Source organism: Colletotrichum chrysophilum, assembly GCF_026319265.1.
Source record: "Colletotrichum chrysophilum strain AFK26 chromosome Unknown scaffold_44, whole genome shotgun sequence".
Classification (NCBI taxonomy): domain Eukaryota; kingdom Fungi; phylum Ascomycota; class Sordariomycetes; order Glomerellales; family Glomerellaceae; genus Colletotrichum; species Colletotrichum chrysophilum.
The window spans coordinates 306,368-322,888 of record NW_026517331.1 but is presented as its reverse complement, the minus strand read 5'-3'; the positions used below and the strand labels follow the sequence as shown (position 1 = coordinate 322,888).

The window sequence follows — 16,521 nt, the reverse complement described above, 5'->3', positions numbered from 1 at the left end:
ACTTTCCGTTTCCAAGACGTTGCCCGCCACCAGCCGTCGCAGCCATACCTAGGTCATCGTCTCTGTATGAACTCGTGTCTAGAGCAACCCAGCCGCCCAGATCATTTGATTCCTTTACGAAAATTCCCACCGCCGGGCATGGATAATCTGGCAATTCCTTGTGTGGTACGTGACCTATACCACGGAGAGTGGCCCACAATGATCGATGTCTCAGTTGCACTGGCTCTTTACGGGCGCCGTAGCTACTCATCATGACGATGGCTCGCCCGTCTGTGTCTCGGCCAGCTTCTCCAATGTTCGGGGGTATGTAATAAACCTGTCTAGCTGACGCAGATAGTGGAAGCATCACTGGGAGCCTGGGAACAGTAACCGCGGGAACCGATGGTGTAGTAGGCCGCAAAAGATTGATCCGAAACACATTTAGTTGTGTGCCGCTCACAGTGAAGTGTAGATGCTCTGGACTCCAGGTGAAGGTGAAAGGCAGCTTCGCAAGTGAGAGACCAGTAAAATGCCCGAGAGTAAGCTTTACTTTATGAACCAGCCTTGGTGGACTGTGCGTGGTCTTACGCGATGAGAGACGGTGGGTGGTCAGGAATAGAGACAGCGCGATCTCCGACTTCTTATTTGCGGATTCTGTAGTCACGGCATTCGTCCTCGGCACGCGGCCCTCCACGCTGGCGATGTGGAGGAGGCCTCCGCAAGACGAGAAACGGACTTTCATACAAATATGCCGGGCTGCGTCGTCAGTCGTTGATTGAAAGAAAGTCGCCGGCCTTAAACTCACTATCGTTTGTTGTGGGCACTGCGGCCCTGGTGAAGTACGTCTTTTCCTCGTAGTCAGCGAACAACACTTCCCCACCACCCAAAGGCCACACGAGGAGGGGTTTTGTCGGATGTAACGCCGGGGGCGAGTGGTAAAGCATTGCCGGAGCGTCATGCTTGTATCTGAACATGCGGACAGTCTGCCCTGATCTGACATCATACACGACGACACCTGCGGTGATTTGGTCTTTCGAATCCCTCAAGCGACCTGGCATGCCTGGATATGTCGGACGGTTTCCATTCTTCCTTTTGAGCAAACCCTCATCCAGTTTCAGTTGAGTGTCTTCTGGTTGCTCGTAATTGAGCACTATCCTGGTTCTTTTCGATTCGTCGGGCTTAGCTGCGACGGTCTCGTGTTCTGACTCCACATCGCTATCGTCATCCTCCTCTTCAGACGAGTCAGTATATCTATCATCAGCTTCCGAATTGCTTTCAGACGCCTCGCTTTCAGATTGATCTGAATCAAAGTCTGTGGATCCTTCGCTGCATGTTTCGTCAGCTGAATTCTCGTCGGTCGAGCTGGATAGATATTCATCATCCGAATTATCATCGGTCTCATCTTCTGAAGAATCAGACTCCGAGTCCCCGGATGCCTTGGTCGACTTGGGGATGCTCTTATTCGTCAACGCGTGCTTTCGCGTGTGTTTGTGCGCACTGCGAGTTGCAACGACTATTACTCCATCGCGCGAGTCAATGTCTGTTGAAAGAGGTTCATAGCTGGGATTTACGGCTTGCTGGTCAGAAATAAACCTAGCACTCCCGTCTCGGTTTCCGAACAAAAATTCAGCGAAGGCATGGGAGAACGCGACAGACCGCGCCGCATCGGACTTGAAGTCAATCCCGGCAGGGGAAACGATGCTGGTCGCTACACGACGAGGAGCGTCGTTCAGGTCCCACATGTCTAAAGCAACCTGATCTGAACCCCTGTCACCAGCTGTCAGCACGGGCTATCCTCCTGGGTGCGGGTAAGATGTGGACTTGTAGCTCCTATGCTTACTCTGAGGGCGAGGATAAAATCATGAACTGAGATGCTGTCGCGGACAGGGCATCGGCAATGACGAACTGCTCTGACATGTGGTACTTGAATGGCTCAGTTGTCAGCATGAAGCTGGCATGTCTCTCATTCAATTTGGTCATGAAGTGTGTCGGACCCAGAAGACCCGTCAAACACCTGTTGATCTCTCCAAAGAAGTGCTGAAACCGACACTCTCCTGAAGTTGCACTCTCGCAGATGCCACGGTCCAGCAAATACCCCCAGTCGTTGACGAAGTGCCGATAGTCAAACCGCACAGTTATTGCTTCTTCGATGTATTCCAGATCTTTAGACTTGAGGCCCCATCCAAACCAGCTCGGAAATACTCTTCGATGCATGGTTCTAGAGGGGGAACTGTCACCAAACATCTTGAATTGGGTAAAATGAGCCGAAACAGAAACGCTCTGGATCTGAAGCAAGGTCTGAAAGTTGGAAGACCTTAGGAAGTCATGCAGTTCTTTTCGTCGTTGCTGCGTTGGCTCCAAATCCTCCATGTGTCTGTCCCAGTACTTTGCGCTATATGTCAAAAAAGCATGCTTCTTGACATCGTCAAATAGGGCAGAGCCTGACATATGGCATCCGTCGAGAGGCAATTCCAAGGGTCTTGAGTATCTTTCAAGCGAAAGATATCGTAGACAGATATCTCCAACTCTTGAAGCGGAGATACTATAACCAAAAGGACATTGACTGGAAGTTCTAGCACGAAGAACCTCTGGATTTGCAAGGAGGAAGTCGAGAACAGTAGAGTGGCAGAGGCGGCATAAGGGATCGCTGATCCCCTTCGGGTCATGTTGAATTTGGATTAATGGCCCAAACCACTGTTGCAGACTGAAAGGGGCTTTTCGAGGATCAAGACCATTTCCAGGGTCTGAAAGGGCCAGTGTCGTGGCTTCCTCAAGTTCACGTAGATGCAGCGGCCTCCGGGCGAAAGCAATGAATGAGAAGAGTAGACTATTGACCATGTATAGATAGTCAGCATAATTCCTGGATCCATTCAAAAGTCAGGCCTGAAACACTCCTACCTGATGTATTTGTGCTCATGTTCTTGATATTGGCAAAATATGCGGCGGTAAATATTCGCGAAATCTTTGGGAACTCCTGATTTGATGAAAGTCACTACGTCGTCAATGTTGAACATTTTCTTCAGCCCCTCGACCATGAGCTTTGCATAAAGAAAATTACCCTGGGAATTTTCTTTCAGTTGTCGTAATACCCAATCGTCCACTGTATAAACGGTGTAAGTGATGCAATCATGCAAAGATAGTTTTCAATGAGTTCTTACGTGGCTCGCCTTCCACCTCTTGTCCCTTGTTGGCGTTTTTGTCAAACTTACGTACGCTCCGTGTCAGGAAATCCTGAACGTCGGTCTCTGCATGTTTGTCTATGACAATGGATGGGCATGTCTCCAGTTGTTGATCCAAGAAGGTGGTATCTCGACTGCTAACCCAGTGCTTTTGTAGAACCGCGTGGCTTCGCCCACATCTGTCTAGTAATCCCAGGATACTTGCAACCGTGCTTGAATGGTTTCCCTCGTCCAATCCGTCGATGAAGATATAAAGATTGATTGGCTCTGGGCTGGATATGCTTTTCATCTCTTGCGCGTACCGATACCCGTCAGCGAAAATCAGTCTAGCAACAGCCTCAAGTGTGTTGGTCGTCATCTCCTCTGTTTTGATATAGTCATACACAATGTTGGCCATACTTTGGTCCCATCGGCAGACGTGACGAAACAGCTGATCGACAAGAAGTGCTACTGCCTTCACGTAGATGCCTGAGTCGTTTTCGGAATTGTCGCTAACCTCGGATTGATCATCGAAGCGGTAGAAGTAGTACAAACAGATGTCGTGTTGCCTCTGACGGATATGCTCTATAGCTGTGGAGCAAAGCAAAGATTTGCCCGCTCCAGGCGAGCCTCGAAGCCAGAACTTCAGTTCCGTCCCGCCCTCTTTGGTATTAAGCCAATTTTGGAAAGCGGCATGGCTAAAAAGCCATTCGCCGCTACCATCATGTCGAACAGACAAATTGTTGTGATGAGTCTGGCTATTTCTATCATTCGCGGTCTTCGCCCCGAGCCATGCTCTAACAGTCAAGTACGCGTCATCTGTATTATGTTAGCCAAAGTCGAGCTGAATGGGATGTCTCAGTCTGCGGTTCAATACTTTGTGAACTATTCTTCTGAACCTCCTGGACCTCCTTGACATCGTCACTGATTGTCCGCAGATGCGCGTCAACTTCCAGTATGATGTTTCTAGAGAAACCTTAGATGTTGTTTGGAGTACACAATAAGATGTTGGAAAGGGACAACCTACTCATGGCTTGAAAGAATTGCAACATTGAAAATCTTTCCATAGTCATCCAGAGACTTTAGCGACAGTTTAAGCCTTTTGTCAAACTTAACACCACCAAAGGCTTTTCGCGATCGGGAGCCAGCCATATACTCTTCAATAACTTGCAGAGATTCATACGACCGTGCTACTATCGGCTCGAGGTACTGCAGAGACTTGGTCCGGTTTGTGTCATCCCTGTGAAGCTCCAAATGCGTCTCAAGATTCTTCATTGCTCCGTGGAAGTCGTACAGGGCTTTGGTTGTGGTTCGAAGCTCTTCTGAGGACATTGCGGAAGGGCCTATATGATTTCCGACGGTCTTAAGACATGATGTCACAGCTGAGAGTATCCCCAGTACTCCGACAGTGAGACTGAAAGGGTCCATGATGCGCTAGAGAATCTTCATTTCCTGGGGCTTGAGCGGAGACGCAGTGTACGATTACAAAGTAACGGTTCTGCGGCGGTTTCGAAGAGGGGGGATGGTTCAGATAAAGCTTGCGTTTCCATAACATGGTTTCCGGGTTGGCATGGGCGTTGATAAGGAGGCCGCCAATTGAAACATTTTAGCGCGCTCGAATCTCTCGCAAGGGAGGCAAAGAGGGGGGAAGCCTGGCTGCAGGCTCGACAATTTCACCTGGTTCGAAACTGCGCGGTGTCAGCTTCAGCCGACCGCAGCACACCCACTCCGTCGACTACATGTACGGGCGTTATGCTGCAAGGCAAACCAGGCGTGGCGTCAGGTCCAATGAATGGCAACGAAGACACCTACATCGGAGCAGCCCGTAACAACACCTGCAGCGGCCTCCGGGGTTATTCCAATCGTAGCATGCCACGGTTATTATCACAAGCAAATATCAGCAAGGCAGGACTTTCTCAACTGTCAGATCAAGGCTTGGGTTCGTCGCGATGAATGTCGTTAGGCAACAGTAGGCAGAATGAGGCGACCAAGCGCGGCCCCACTTCTCCACATAAATTGTCTTACATACCTACTTACCTTACCTACTTAGGTAGTGGAGTCTACACACCATGCCCATACCTGCCATTGTACTGCATGGGCATTACCTTTGAATCGCCCGCCTAAGACGACCTTAAGGCGCCGTCATATATCCCAGCCATTTTCCTGCAGTGCCCTGTGCATTTACTATCCAACTGTCGACGTCCAAAGCCCAAGCGCAAACATATCTACCATTCACGAACACGTTCATACCACTTCAACCTCATCACCTTATTGTAGTGCAAGATGACTGATGTCGTCCCGGAAGTCTCTAACAAGAAGGATGGGGCGAGCCCGGTCACGAAGGCGAGGAGCCGAATTCTACGTTACGATGAAGTGTCAGTTCAACATGCTTGTACTGCTAGCTCGAGGCGCTAACATGATAGCAGATTCGATGTGTAGGTACTCTGCCGCTCTCAGTCGCAGGACAATTGTTTGATGGACGACCGTGGAAAGCTGACAACCATCATGTTCGTAGCCGGAAAGGACAATATCGCCTGATCAAATCAGAAAAGTCCACCATCGGCAAACAAAACAGAAAGAAGGCTGTTTTGATGGTGCGTAGAATTATCAACGACAAGGGGCAGCACACTGAGACGAAAGTCGACATCAAATCCAAGAACGTTGCGCGGGTGATGCAGGAAATTAATGCTGATGTTGAGGAAGTCTCTCTGAAGACCAATCCTCCAGTTGTAAGTTACGGTATTGAGTGGCAGTCAACCAGCATGAGTCGGTACGCTGATGAAGTCTACTCAGGTCTCACTCGAAACAATATTTCACAGTCAACAGGCATTGCATGAATCGTTGGACAGGGCTAGAAAAGCCACGCCAATAGATGAGGAGCTCATAGCAGACCTGACGGAAACTGTGAAGTTCGCCGAGGAAGAACTCGCCACAACCACAGGTAATCTCCTGCAATTGCTTGACTCTGGTGAGATTACGTGGGATCTTCTATGGGCCATTTTCCCTCCCAACATCTTGGTGTACCGGTATCATCGACTCATTGAGCAAAATCAACTTCTTCAGCTGCGCTCTATCCAGCAGGTGTTTACATTCAACAGACCACCGTTTTGGCAGCTGAGTTGCCGAATTGTAGTGGATGATGGTGTCAAGTTCGGACTGGCCTACGAGCCTTTTCTCATGATGATCGAAGAGTTTTCCGGAACACGCAAGATCGTAGATCTACGCATATTTCCTCTCAAGTACCATCCCAAAGCGGAGGAGATTCGCGTGGAGGCGTTGCACCACGGTCGTCGTTTCGTGGCGCTCAGTGAGCCTCGCGTAATGGAAACCAGCGGTCCAGCTATGTTCGAGAAACGTGATTCTCGAAGGGAAGCGTACGCATTCAAGTTTGCATCTCAGGGAAGGACCATGATCGATCCTGCCGGCTTTCGATCATTTAACCCGAACATCAATTTTATGCCCGAAGTGCACAGAGGGCTATTGCGGGAAGAATTATCAGATGAGCAGCTCACTATCTGCTCGCCGGTGGCGTTCGGGTTTTGCTTCGGTAATAAGAAATGGGGTGCGTTATCACCAGCCGATCAAAAGTCAACACGGAAAAGACATGAGCGTGAGCTAATTGCAAATTTGAATAGGAGGCTTCGCAACGTCTCGTCTTGTCGACATCAACTGGGACGATCAGGCCTTCAAAGACCTTGTTCTCGATGAGCCAACCAAGACTCTAGTTCGTTCAATGGTAAAGCAGCACTCGTCACAAGACGATGGATTCGACGACATCATCTCAGGTAAAGGCAAGGGGATTGTATGCCTTTTCAGTGGACCTCCAGGCAGTGGCAAGACGTTGACAGCTGAGGCTGTAGCTGAGATCACCAATAGGCCTTTGTACAGTGTCTCTGCTGGAGACCTTGGCATTGATCCTACGACCGTCGACCAACGGCTTAGCGAGATTCTCGAGCAATCACACAAGTGGAATGCCGTGTTACTCATTGATGAGGCCGACGTCTTCCTTCAGCAAAGAGAAGCTCACGACATCCAAAGAAACGCCCTGGTCAGCATCTTTCTCCGACAACTCGAGTACTACCAGGGGATACTCATCTTAACAACCAATCGCATTGCAAATTTTGACACTGCGTTCGAGAGCAGAGTGCACATCTCGCACGAGTATCCTGATCTTGACGAGGCTGCCAGAAAGCAGATATGGACAATGTTCTTGAGAAGACTGAAAGACATGTACAAGGGCGCCACGGTTGGTGTCACTGAGGAAGACGTTACATGGCTAACCAAGCTGGAAGTAAATGGCAGAAAGGTACGTTGTCGAATTTCCACTGTTGATTTGATGCGCGACGGCGTTGTGGGGTTTGACCTTCGCTGACCTTTCAAGATCAAAAACATTCTGAATAGCGCCAGAATTGTTGCCAAAGACAAGGGTGAGGTATTCTCGATATCTCACATTAGGCTTGTTCTTAACGCCACCAATTCGGATGTGCAGATGGAACATATGCAGTTGAACGGCGCTTAAGGTAGTTGAATGTTCCATGGACGCTTATCATCTCGAGAAGTGTCTTAGAATCATCTTCACCTTTAGTCTTGCGATGCTGGTGTTTGAAAAGGGCATGATATTAGTGTAGCAGATGCTTCTTCCTACTGACGTTCATTTCAATTCGACGTCGTCGATGACATCAAGATTCAAATGTCATAATATCACAATGGAGTCTATATTAAATGATAGATTTGCACTTGCGGCATGCGTTTGGAATTAGCCGCCTTTACGTACTGAAGGACGACTATGAAGGAATAATCGAGAGACAGCCAGAAACGGTGAATTATACACACTGCGATGTCTAGCCCAGTTACCCTCCGAAACTTACAAAAGTTTAGTTCCGAGTACCTGAATGCTTCGTATCAGGGGCACCGCGCTTGCCTGTGTTACCTGAAAACGAATTCGGCTGGTGTCCATCGCGCTACCGAGCCTATCGATGCGCTTGTAGCCCAGAGACGTGCCGCTGATAACGTTCTCGAATGCTCCATCCATGAGGCATTCAATGACATACCCGCCAACCCGCTGACCCAGGGCGATGTGCTCCTGAATTATGAAAGCCTCGACGCGAGCCGTTGCACCCAAGTCGATTTCTAACCAGCCTGTACGCTCCTCGTCATTCATGGTCCAGTAGGTATCGGTTGAGGAGCTCAGGACGTTTTCAGGGCCAAATGTAGAGTTGTTCCCGCCTCTTACACTGCTGGCCATGACTTTTGAATCGGGAGCGACTAGGTTGCGGCCAAGAAAGCTGCCTCTGAGACGCTTGAACTCCATTAGGGCATCGTTGTCCTCCTTAGTTATCTGCCCCGTGGTGTCTGGCGGCACGTCAAGAAGAAGGCTTACGCTTCGCCCGACAGACTGGAAGTACATGTCCAAGAGCTGTTGTCCCGTCTTTGGCTGTTCGCTGGCATGCCAGAACCAACCAGTCCGGACCCGGGCATCGGCCTCAGCTGGGGTCCAGTACAGTCCGTCACGGAGGCCTGTTTGCAGGTCTGCCTCACTGAGGTGCTCTTGGTCCTGCGTCCGGCTGATGGTGTGCCAGTTGGTGGGCACCGTCACGCCGTCCTCATTGCCCACCCATCGAGCGTCCACACCCTGGTGACCCCACATGATCGCTGAGGGTTGATGCGTGCGGATGATGTCGCGGAAGCCTGTCCAGTCGAAGGTCTGCACGGTGCTAGAGCCGCTGGCGCCGTCAAGCCAGATCTCGAAGAGCGATACAGGGCTGCCATCTGTCAGAGTCATGTTCACCAGCTCCGTGAGTTGACGGCGGTAGAGGTCATTGTAGTCGCCGTCGTTATTATCGCCAAATATTTGCGGCTCGTCGTAAATGGTGCCATTGAGCAAAGGCTTCGGCATGGATGGGTCGCGGTGGATGTCCCATGGTGACAAGTACACGCCGAACTTGAGACCGTACTTCTTCGCCGAGGCGGCAGCCATACGGACCACGTCAGCCTCCAACCCAGCTGCGGAGCGGTTCTTGGCCCAGCCGCCATTGGCAATCTTGTAAGTTGTGGTGGAGGTGTTCCACAGCGCCATGCCGTCATGATGCTTCGCTGTCAATATCATGCCGGACATGCCCGCATCGGCGAACGACTTGGCCCATTGGTCCGTATCCAGCGCTGTCGGGTTGAAGACGTCGGGGGGCTGCTGACTCCTGCCCCATTCTTCGTCGGTGAAGGTGTTGGGTCCAAAATGGATGAAGGCGTAGTATTCCATCCGATGCCAGTCAAGCTGACGCTGGACTGGAGTCTGCAAATAAGCATCGGGCGGCGCCTGAGCGTTGGTCGGCCCAATGACCAGGACAAGGCATGCGGCTACGAGGAGCAGCTGGTGAAAAAGAGGACCGATCATTGCTCCAACCCTTCCAAACAATTGCAAGATATCTGGGAACGCATCTGCAACCATGTTGTCCCGGCCGTTGCGTCGCGAACAGAGTGCTTGTCACGAATTCGTCCCGTCCAATGTTGTTCGACCGGGTGGTTCTGAATCATGCCTTGCTTGCATGGGGGATATATCGGATTTAATGTTTATATGCATGCTCTCATAACGGAGAATTTCCCCTCACCACCCCAGACTTCTCCTCATTTCCACGGCGCATGCTCGACCGAACATACCATACCGCCCCACTCTATCCTGATGTTGATGTTACCTCACGACAAACTCAACTTCCTAGTCGGGTATAGATAACTTACCATGGAACGTCACATATAATTATTGCGTCTATTCTTAACTTTAAATCCTAAGGCCTTGGCAGTAGCCTCTTATGGCTTTCATTTACAATGGCTACCGGCGAATATTTTGCTATTCACGGTATTATTGATACACACAGGCGAGGCGCAGAAAACAGGTTTTACCCTTCCATCACGAAGAGACTACTTGTACATCCGCGATCAACTTCAGATCTATCATGATCTAGCCGAGAGCTGCGCTGCTTGTCATTTCGACTTGCGTGCCCCGGCACGGTCCTTGTTTGCGGAAGCTATCTCTGGATCAACAAGCAGAGAGAGTAGCGCAGGCATCTTTGACTCTTCAGGTATCATAAACCATCGAAGACGGGTCATGAGACAGCCAAGTCGAGGAGATGCCGTGACGACAGCAAATGGCACATTTAGACAGAGTCCGACTACCAAAGGCAGAGCCCACGCCATGGATTCGGCATCCTTCGATCTAACGCATAGAGCTACCGCGCAGCTGATGCCAATTACAAACTGCGGCCAGAGTACACGAGAGGTATCGCGCCAACTGAGTCCTAGTCGGTTGCGATTTTGGCCATCCCAGCTGATAGACTTTCCCATAAGCAAGCCCATGAGAAAGACCGCAACGGACACGGCGGTCGCAGGCCCGATCAAAGTCATCATAATGAACTCCGCCAGTCCGGCCAGCAAACAATCGTAGATCCCTCCATAGCGCTTGAAAGAAGTCATCGCGGTGTCAATAAGGCCGGCAATCTTGGGGAAGCAGCCAATGACGACGAGAATCAGCTGTGGAGTCAAGCCTAGATGCGTATGACTTCCGCCAATCTCACTGAGGGCGACATTCCAAACGTAAGCCAGGGTCATTACGACCCAGCAAGCCTGAGACAGGTATGTGGTGATGGTCTGGCAGACCTGAAAGCGGGTGATGGGATTCAGGCCGGGCTCATTCAATAGAAACCAGTACTGCATTGTACCTTGGCACCAGCGCAATTCCCGCCGGATATAGTCGAGGAAGGTGGGCGGATTGGTTTCGTAGCTTTCTGTCTCGATGGGGAGGAGCCTGACTTCGTAGCCAGCCCGACGCATAAACATGGCCTCCATGAGGTCGTGACTTAGAATGTAGCCGCCCAGCGGTGGCCCTCCCGGCAATTTTGGCAACATGCAGTTCTCATGAAATGCCTTTTTGCGGATGATGGCATTGTGGCCCCAGTACAGCGTGCAGTCGGCGGCCCACAAGCTGAATCCCGTATTGTATGCACGCAGGCTATGACGGAGTCCAAACTGGTATATGCGAGTAAAAGCACTAACAGCCGGTATGCGCACGACCAAGGTTTGCAACAGGCCGATCTGAGGATGCTTTTCCATGCTGAACACCAAGCGGCTGAGGAGGTCTCCGCTCATGGCGCTATCGGAGTCGAGCGGCACAAAGAAATCGTCGCCTTCCGAGTGTTTGTCCAGATAGTCCTTGATATTTCCCGCTTTGAAACCGACATTCTTCTCTCGACGGCGATAAACTGGGTCGCTACACGTACCCAGCCCGAGACGTTGTCGAATGCGAGAGAAACCCTCTTCTTCCTTTTGCGCAACATCTGGAACCGTGGTGTCGCTAAGAACGACAAAACGAAAATGTTGAAGACGGTTGACCCGGCGTAGGCTTTCGTGCATAGCCCGAAGGTGATTGAAAACTGGCTCCGGGTCCTCATTTCGCATGAAGATGGTCAGAGCTGTCCTGGAAGTAAGTTCTGGAACGGGGCCGTCGGCTTCGAAGTAGGGGTAGATGGACTTGCTGGCTTTGCCAAAGGCAACGATGCAGAGTCCGATCAACGTGTTCCAGAATGTGACGACTGGCCATGGAACACAAATTGTAGCACAGATTAGAATGAGAATGTCAAGAAGGCCGGTTCTTGGTTGAGTGCAACTGGTGAAATACGCCCAAAGTAGCGGAGCTGTCGTAACAACATTGAGGATGAGTACCAGCAAACGGCGCTGCGGAGTCGATATGCCGGTGTAATGGATTGGCGTTGCGACCTGAGTCATTTCCTGTACTGCCATTTTGAAGCTCGTATGCTTTTCGGGATATCAAGGAAAGCGCGAGAACAGCATGATGACTTCACACATGGAATGTAAAGACTTCTTATGCAAACAATCATGACGGGGCCACACGGACGATACCAGTTCTAACACCATCTTGTAGACAGCCTACACGTTGGCTTGTAGACATTGGACTCGTTGTCTATCTGTGGAACCTCATTCCGGCTCCCACATCAAACCTCGCGATTCAGGAGTCTTAGAGGCTCAGACCAGAAAGGGCTGTCGCTTACACGAGTTTCTAAACAGTTTACAAGAAGAAAACTTGGGCGGCTTGACTGGCCAAAGCTCAATGTGATCCATTATCTCCAGCTGGCAGGGAAGTGTCTCTACTTACCCTGGCTCCAGGTTGATCTTACTCTATGTGCGGCTGCTTTTCGCCGCTTAATCAGCATCTACATTGAGAATGAGGTCTCTCTGAGCGGCCCATCTCCGAGGGTGGACTCTGTGCTGTCTTTCGGACTTCTCGATTGGGAACTCCGCCCGCTTGCGATGTGAGACCCGCCAGTGTGAACAACTTGCGCTGTTCAAAATCTATCATCGCCTCCCGTCTGATCTGTATGATGTGTCATATTTCTGCCGTTTGAAAGTCCTGGGAGGCATTGTTGTTCATTTGCTTTGCTGCGTTGGGAAAACACCTCCTCTGAACGCTTTTATCTCGGTAGTAATTTCAATGTGTTATCATCTTTCCCTCCAATAGTTTGCACGCATAGATTGAATAGATAATGGCAGAAAGTAACTCAAGAGAGATGGGTCAATTATTGGTTGGAAATCGCACCAAGATGTATTCAACTAACTTGTCCTGGAGATGTGACAGCACCTCAGGTAGCAATTTCAGCACGATATTGAACAGGAACATTTCACTTGCCCAGTACTACACAATGCAGAAACTGAGAGGCTGGCGATCGTCTGAATGAACAGGGATTTAGGAAGAACAACAGATGAACATGGATGGCACTGACACGATAATTATAATAGAGTTCGTTAGGCTGGTTTGACGTGAAAGCTGAAGAAGCCGAGGACTCCTGAAATCAGGCCGCAAGGTCATGCGTCAACTTCAGAAATGAATGGTACTTGAACATTCGCAAGGCTGTCAATATTTCCCATCACCTCAATAAAGCCAATAGTGCGCCCGAAGCTGCTTGTAGATTCCTTCCATCGTTCTGTCGCCAGCGCTCACACTCAGTTGCCAGGATCATGTGCCCGGCACCAAGTTCCGGTCGGGGAGATGACATATTCTCCGCTTGGTCTGTACGCACGCGTCTCGCGAGCCGGAGGGTTTCTGCTACAGATTACTCTAGATCCCAGCACATGGACCCACAGCTCCGAGGGAATGGTTCGGCCAAGCCGTGATACGGTCTGGATCGAGTCGCGAAAATCAATGGGGATGTTGAGTATCTTGAGTCATGTTACCGAGCGTTCACTATTTCACAGCCTGTACATATACACCACAGCTCGGCATCCCCTTCCTAAAGTTTTCAGTAGAATTACTGCCACTCTTCACCTTCATCTACTCGATCGATTAAGCAGCAAGTGTCACAGGCTGGCCTGCTCGTTCCGACAATATCAGCCTTTCATATTCATTGAGATCAAGGGACTTCGAACGACCTGAGAAATCAATCTTCAACTCTCGAATCTTTCAATATGAGATTTGCACAAGTCGCGGCCTCCGCGGCGCTTTTCGCCGGCTTCGCCTTGGCCCGACAGGACGCATGCTCGATCGAACTTCTGAACATCAACCAAGCCGTCGTCGACACCAAGTGCATTCCCTTCGACACTACCATAGCAATGAAGGACCCGACAGGACCTGGCGGTGGTCAGCTCTATAAGGTCCACGTCAACAATCTTTGCGGAATCGGGCTAGATGATGGCCAAGAGCTGTCGAACGGAGCTTCATTGAGAAAGGTCGGCCCATGCTCTCCTGATTCAGGTTGATGTGTTTGGGCAGAGCATCGAAAATCACTTTTGTATATACAGAAACCCTTGTATTCATTGTTCGAATAAGGTTTTGAACCTAGATGTTGGCTCAAGTGCCACGAGCCCGAGATGTTTATTTTATGGTTAAGCTTACATTGAGCCACGCGAAGGCAACTTCACACCCACTGGTCCGTCCCCACAACGACTCACTCCTTTGTACGTGCCGGCGTCCTCCTTGACAGTGAGGCCAAAAGCCCAGGAAAATGAGCGCATCTGATTGGTTGATGGTTTCTTGTTGGTGTGCCAAACTGGCAGCCGACGTTTTTGCGCAACCCACTTTCAATTGTCACACCTTGCCGACCACATCTCGGCCCACAGCTCTCATCACCGATTGAAGCGAGCCGGCAGACGTCCACAAATTAACAACCTCCGGGGTTGCTGATTCATATCAACCTTGCAAGCTTCATCCGCCTCGCCGACGATTTTTCCAACTCCAAACCTCGCCTTGATGGCATCCAAGGGCCAGCCAGGCGGCGCCAAGCCCGTTTACGGCAGAACGTTGGCGGGCAAGATCTTATGGCTGCCCAAAAAGGAGGAGATCAGCCCTTCACTTGACACCGATCTGCCACCCGGGGTCTATAATCACCCTGTGTTGATTATGTCCCATGCACCTCGCGACGATGGCACTGTGAGAGCTCTAACGGTATGCGACTCTCACCTGATGGTTTCGAATATGGTTAACACGACTACAGATGACTTCGGCCAACGGTAGAAACATCACGGAGGACATGGCCTTCCACTGGAAGTTTCGTGAGAAGTATCTACCCGTCGCCCCGACGCCTCCCCACGCAGACTTGGGCCTACAGCTCCATTTGGCGGGACCTAGCCCAAGCAACAAAGCCTACAGACCGGCATACGTGATGTTACAAGGAGGACCTTACACAATCCACCGCGACGTGCTGAGAGCGCATCAAGGCACCAGTCTGAGTTCGAAGTCGTTCGGTATCCTCGTCACGGAGATGGGCTACACAGAGGAAGAAGATTACTTGAGGGAGCAGCGGGCTATTGAGAGAAAGAAGCGGAAGATCGAGAAAGATGCAGAGAAGGAGAAGCGCAGGGCCCTCTGGGACCAGAGAGAGGCAGAGCGTCAAGAGAAGAAGGAGCAACGACAGGTGGCCAAGAAGGAGAAGGCCGACGAGCGGATGGCCATCAAGATTCAAAGGATGGCAGTTAAGGAGAGGGAGATGGCTAAGGCGAACACCAAGTTGGACAAGGGCTTCTTCTGTCTGATGGCCAGCATTCTCGTGGCCATTCTTTGTGGGGAGGCTTTGCTCTGGTATGGCTTTTGGTTGGTGTTCGGCTTTTGGTAGGCAAGGAGGACAAGGAAGACAAGGAATGTAGAGATTAAAGGCATCAAAGGAGTTTCAATGGCATCAAAGCATGTATGCAAGGAGTTATTCATTCAGAGATGGCTGCATAATCCAACAAGGCTGGCAGATTACAACAGCAAGGCTGAGGATGAGTTCGATCAGGCCCTCATTTGAATTATTGAGCCACCTATTAGACAGCGTACAGAGTTTTCTCGACTCCCAAGCACCATGCTATCAAGTGAACTTTCTTTGCATCTCGCCTAGCTTGGACAGTATGACATACCCTTTATCCTCTTTTCCATAGCAACACCTCGAAGTGTCTGGATTCCAAGGCGACCGCCCATTTCTCGAAACCCTCGATGCCTCCCAAACCTCAACAGAAGCGACGACCACTGGAGGAGACGACAGAGCCCCTGGCTGGAAAGATCGTATTTGTTCCACCGAAGAACCGGATTACCGCTCGACTGAAGCCCGACCTGGAGAGAACAGGCTACAACCATCCAGGGGTGATCATATCCTCGCGGCCTGATGGCGTTGGCCGTGTGAAGATAGCCATGGTTGATGACGACCCTTGCCCCTCTGACCGTCCACCGAATAATGTCTTGCTGACCATCTCTACAGTTGACGTCTTTTAAGGACACACCCGTCGCCTACGTTCTCGACCGCGAGGAGGACTATGCCCATTACCTACCCATCGACGACGCCCTCCACCCCATATCGTCCATACGGCGTCTGAAGAGACGTCCCGAAAGCCCCTCGTTGCGGAAGAAGTCGTACGTGTACATTGGAGAAAATCATACCATCCCCTACAAGGCACTCGAGCCATACGGCCGGTCATCTCGATACTCAGCGGGCCCGTGGCTCTGCGAAAAGTCAGTCCGAATACTACAGTCACACTTTGGCGAACCACTTGACGACTACGACGAAGACGACGACATCAGCTGCACCGACACTAGCGATGGTGAATGCGATCTCGGTGAAGCAGATCCTGGTGGTGAGGGGCAGCTTGCCGGATGGCACATTGATGTTGAACTGGATTCAGTCTCCATCGGACAAAGTACCCCGTTACCCTTGCAGCTTACTCTTGTTGCTGGGCCCTCGGCAGCTTCGATACTGGGGTCCGAAGGCTCATCTTCGGACCCGCCTACGCCTACAGAGAGATCACTCTCAATCTCACGGCTCTCCTCTTCATCTTTATCCTTCTCTGAGTTTCCGCCGTACTGCGACGAATACGCCACCTTTCACCAGCCCCAACATGCGGTATCGCCTTCGCT

At 50.8% G+C, this 16,521-nt stretch overlaps 5 protein-coding genes across 5 annotated transcripts; 3 read left to right on the top strand and 2 right to left on the bottom strand.

Moving 5' to 3' along the window:
• Nucleotides 1-743: 743 nt before the first annotated feature.
• COL26b_006193 (uncharacterized protein) lies at nt 744-2,223 on the bottom strand (the record flags this gene model as incomplete). The annotated part of the gene is made up of 2 exons (XM_053179016.1): nt 744-1,746; nt 1,820-2,223. 2 exons carry the CDS (start codon nt 2,221-2,223, stop codon nt 744-746), a joined length of 1,407 nt encoding a protein of 468 aa, XP_053037142.1.
• A 3,197-nt stretch (nt 2,224-5,420) lies between these two features.
• COL26b_006192 (uncharacterized protein) lies at nt 5,421-7,656 on the top strand (the record flags this gene model as incomplete). The annotated part of the gene is made up of 6 exons (XM_053179015.1): nt 5,421-5,512; nt 5,564-5,572; nt 5,653-5,866; nt 5,964-6,699; nt 6,773-7,443; nt 7,519-7,656. The coding sequence occupies 6 exons, from the start codon at nt 5,421-5,423 to the stop codon at nt 7,654-7,656; spliced, it is 1,860 nt and encodes a 619-aa protein (XP_053037141.1).
• A 345-nt stretch (nt 7,657-8,001) lies between these two features.
• Nucleotides 8,002-9,528, bottom strand: COL26b_006191 (uncharacterized protein; the record flags this gene model as incomplete). Its single annotated transcript, XM_053179014.1, has 1 exon — nt 8,002-9,528. One exon carries the CDS (start codon nt 9,526-9,528, stop codon nt 8,002-8,004), a length of 1,527 nt encoding a protein of 508 aa, XP_053037140.1.
• A 4,857-nt stretch (nt 9,529-14,385) lies between these two features.
• Nucleotides 14,386-15,247, top strand: COL26b_006190 (uncharacterized protein; the record flags this gene model as incomplete). Its single annotated transcript, XM_053179013.1, has 2 exons — nt 14,386-14,565; nt 14,630-15,247. 2 exons carry the CDS (start codon nt 14,386-14,388, stop codon nt 15,245-15,247), a joined length of 798 nt encoding a protein of 265 aa, XP_053037139.1.
• A 359-nt stretch (nt 15,248-15,606) lies between these two features.
• On the top strand, nt 15,607-16,455 carry COL26b_006189 (uncharacterized protein; the record flags this gene model as incomplete). The annotated part of the gene is made up of 3 exons (XM_053179012.1): nt 15,607-15,789; nt 15,869-16,119; nt 16,353-16,455. The coding sequence occupies 3 exons, from the start codon at nt 15,607-15,609 to the stop codon at nt 16,453-16,455; spliced, it is 537 nt and encodes a 178-aa protein (XP_053037138.1).
• Nucleotides 16,456-16,521: the final 66 nt, after the last annotated feature.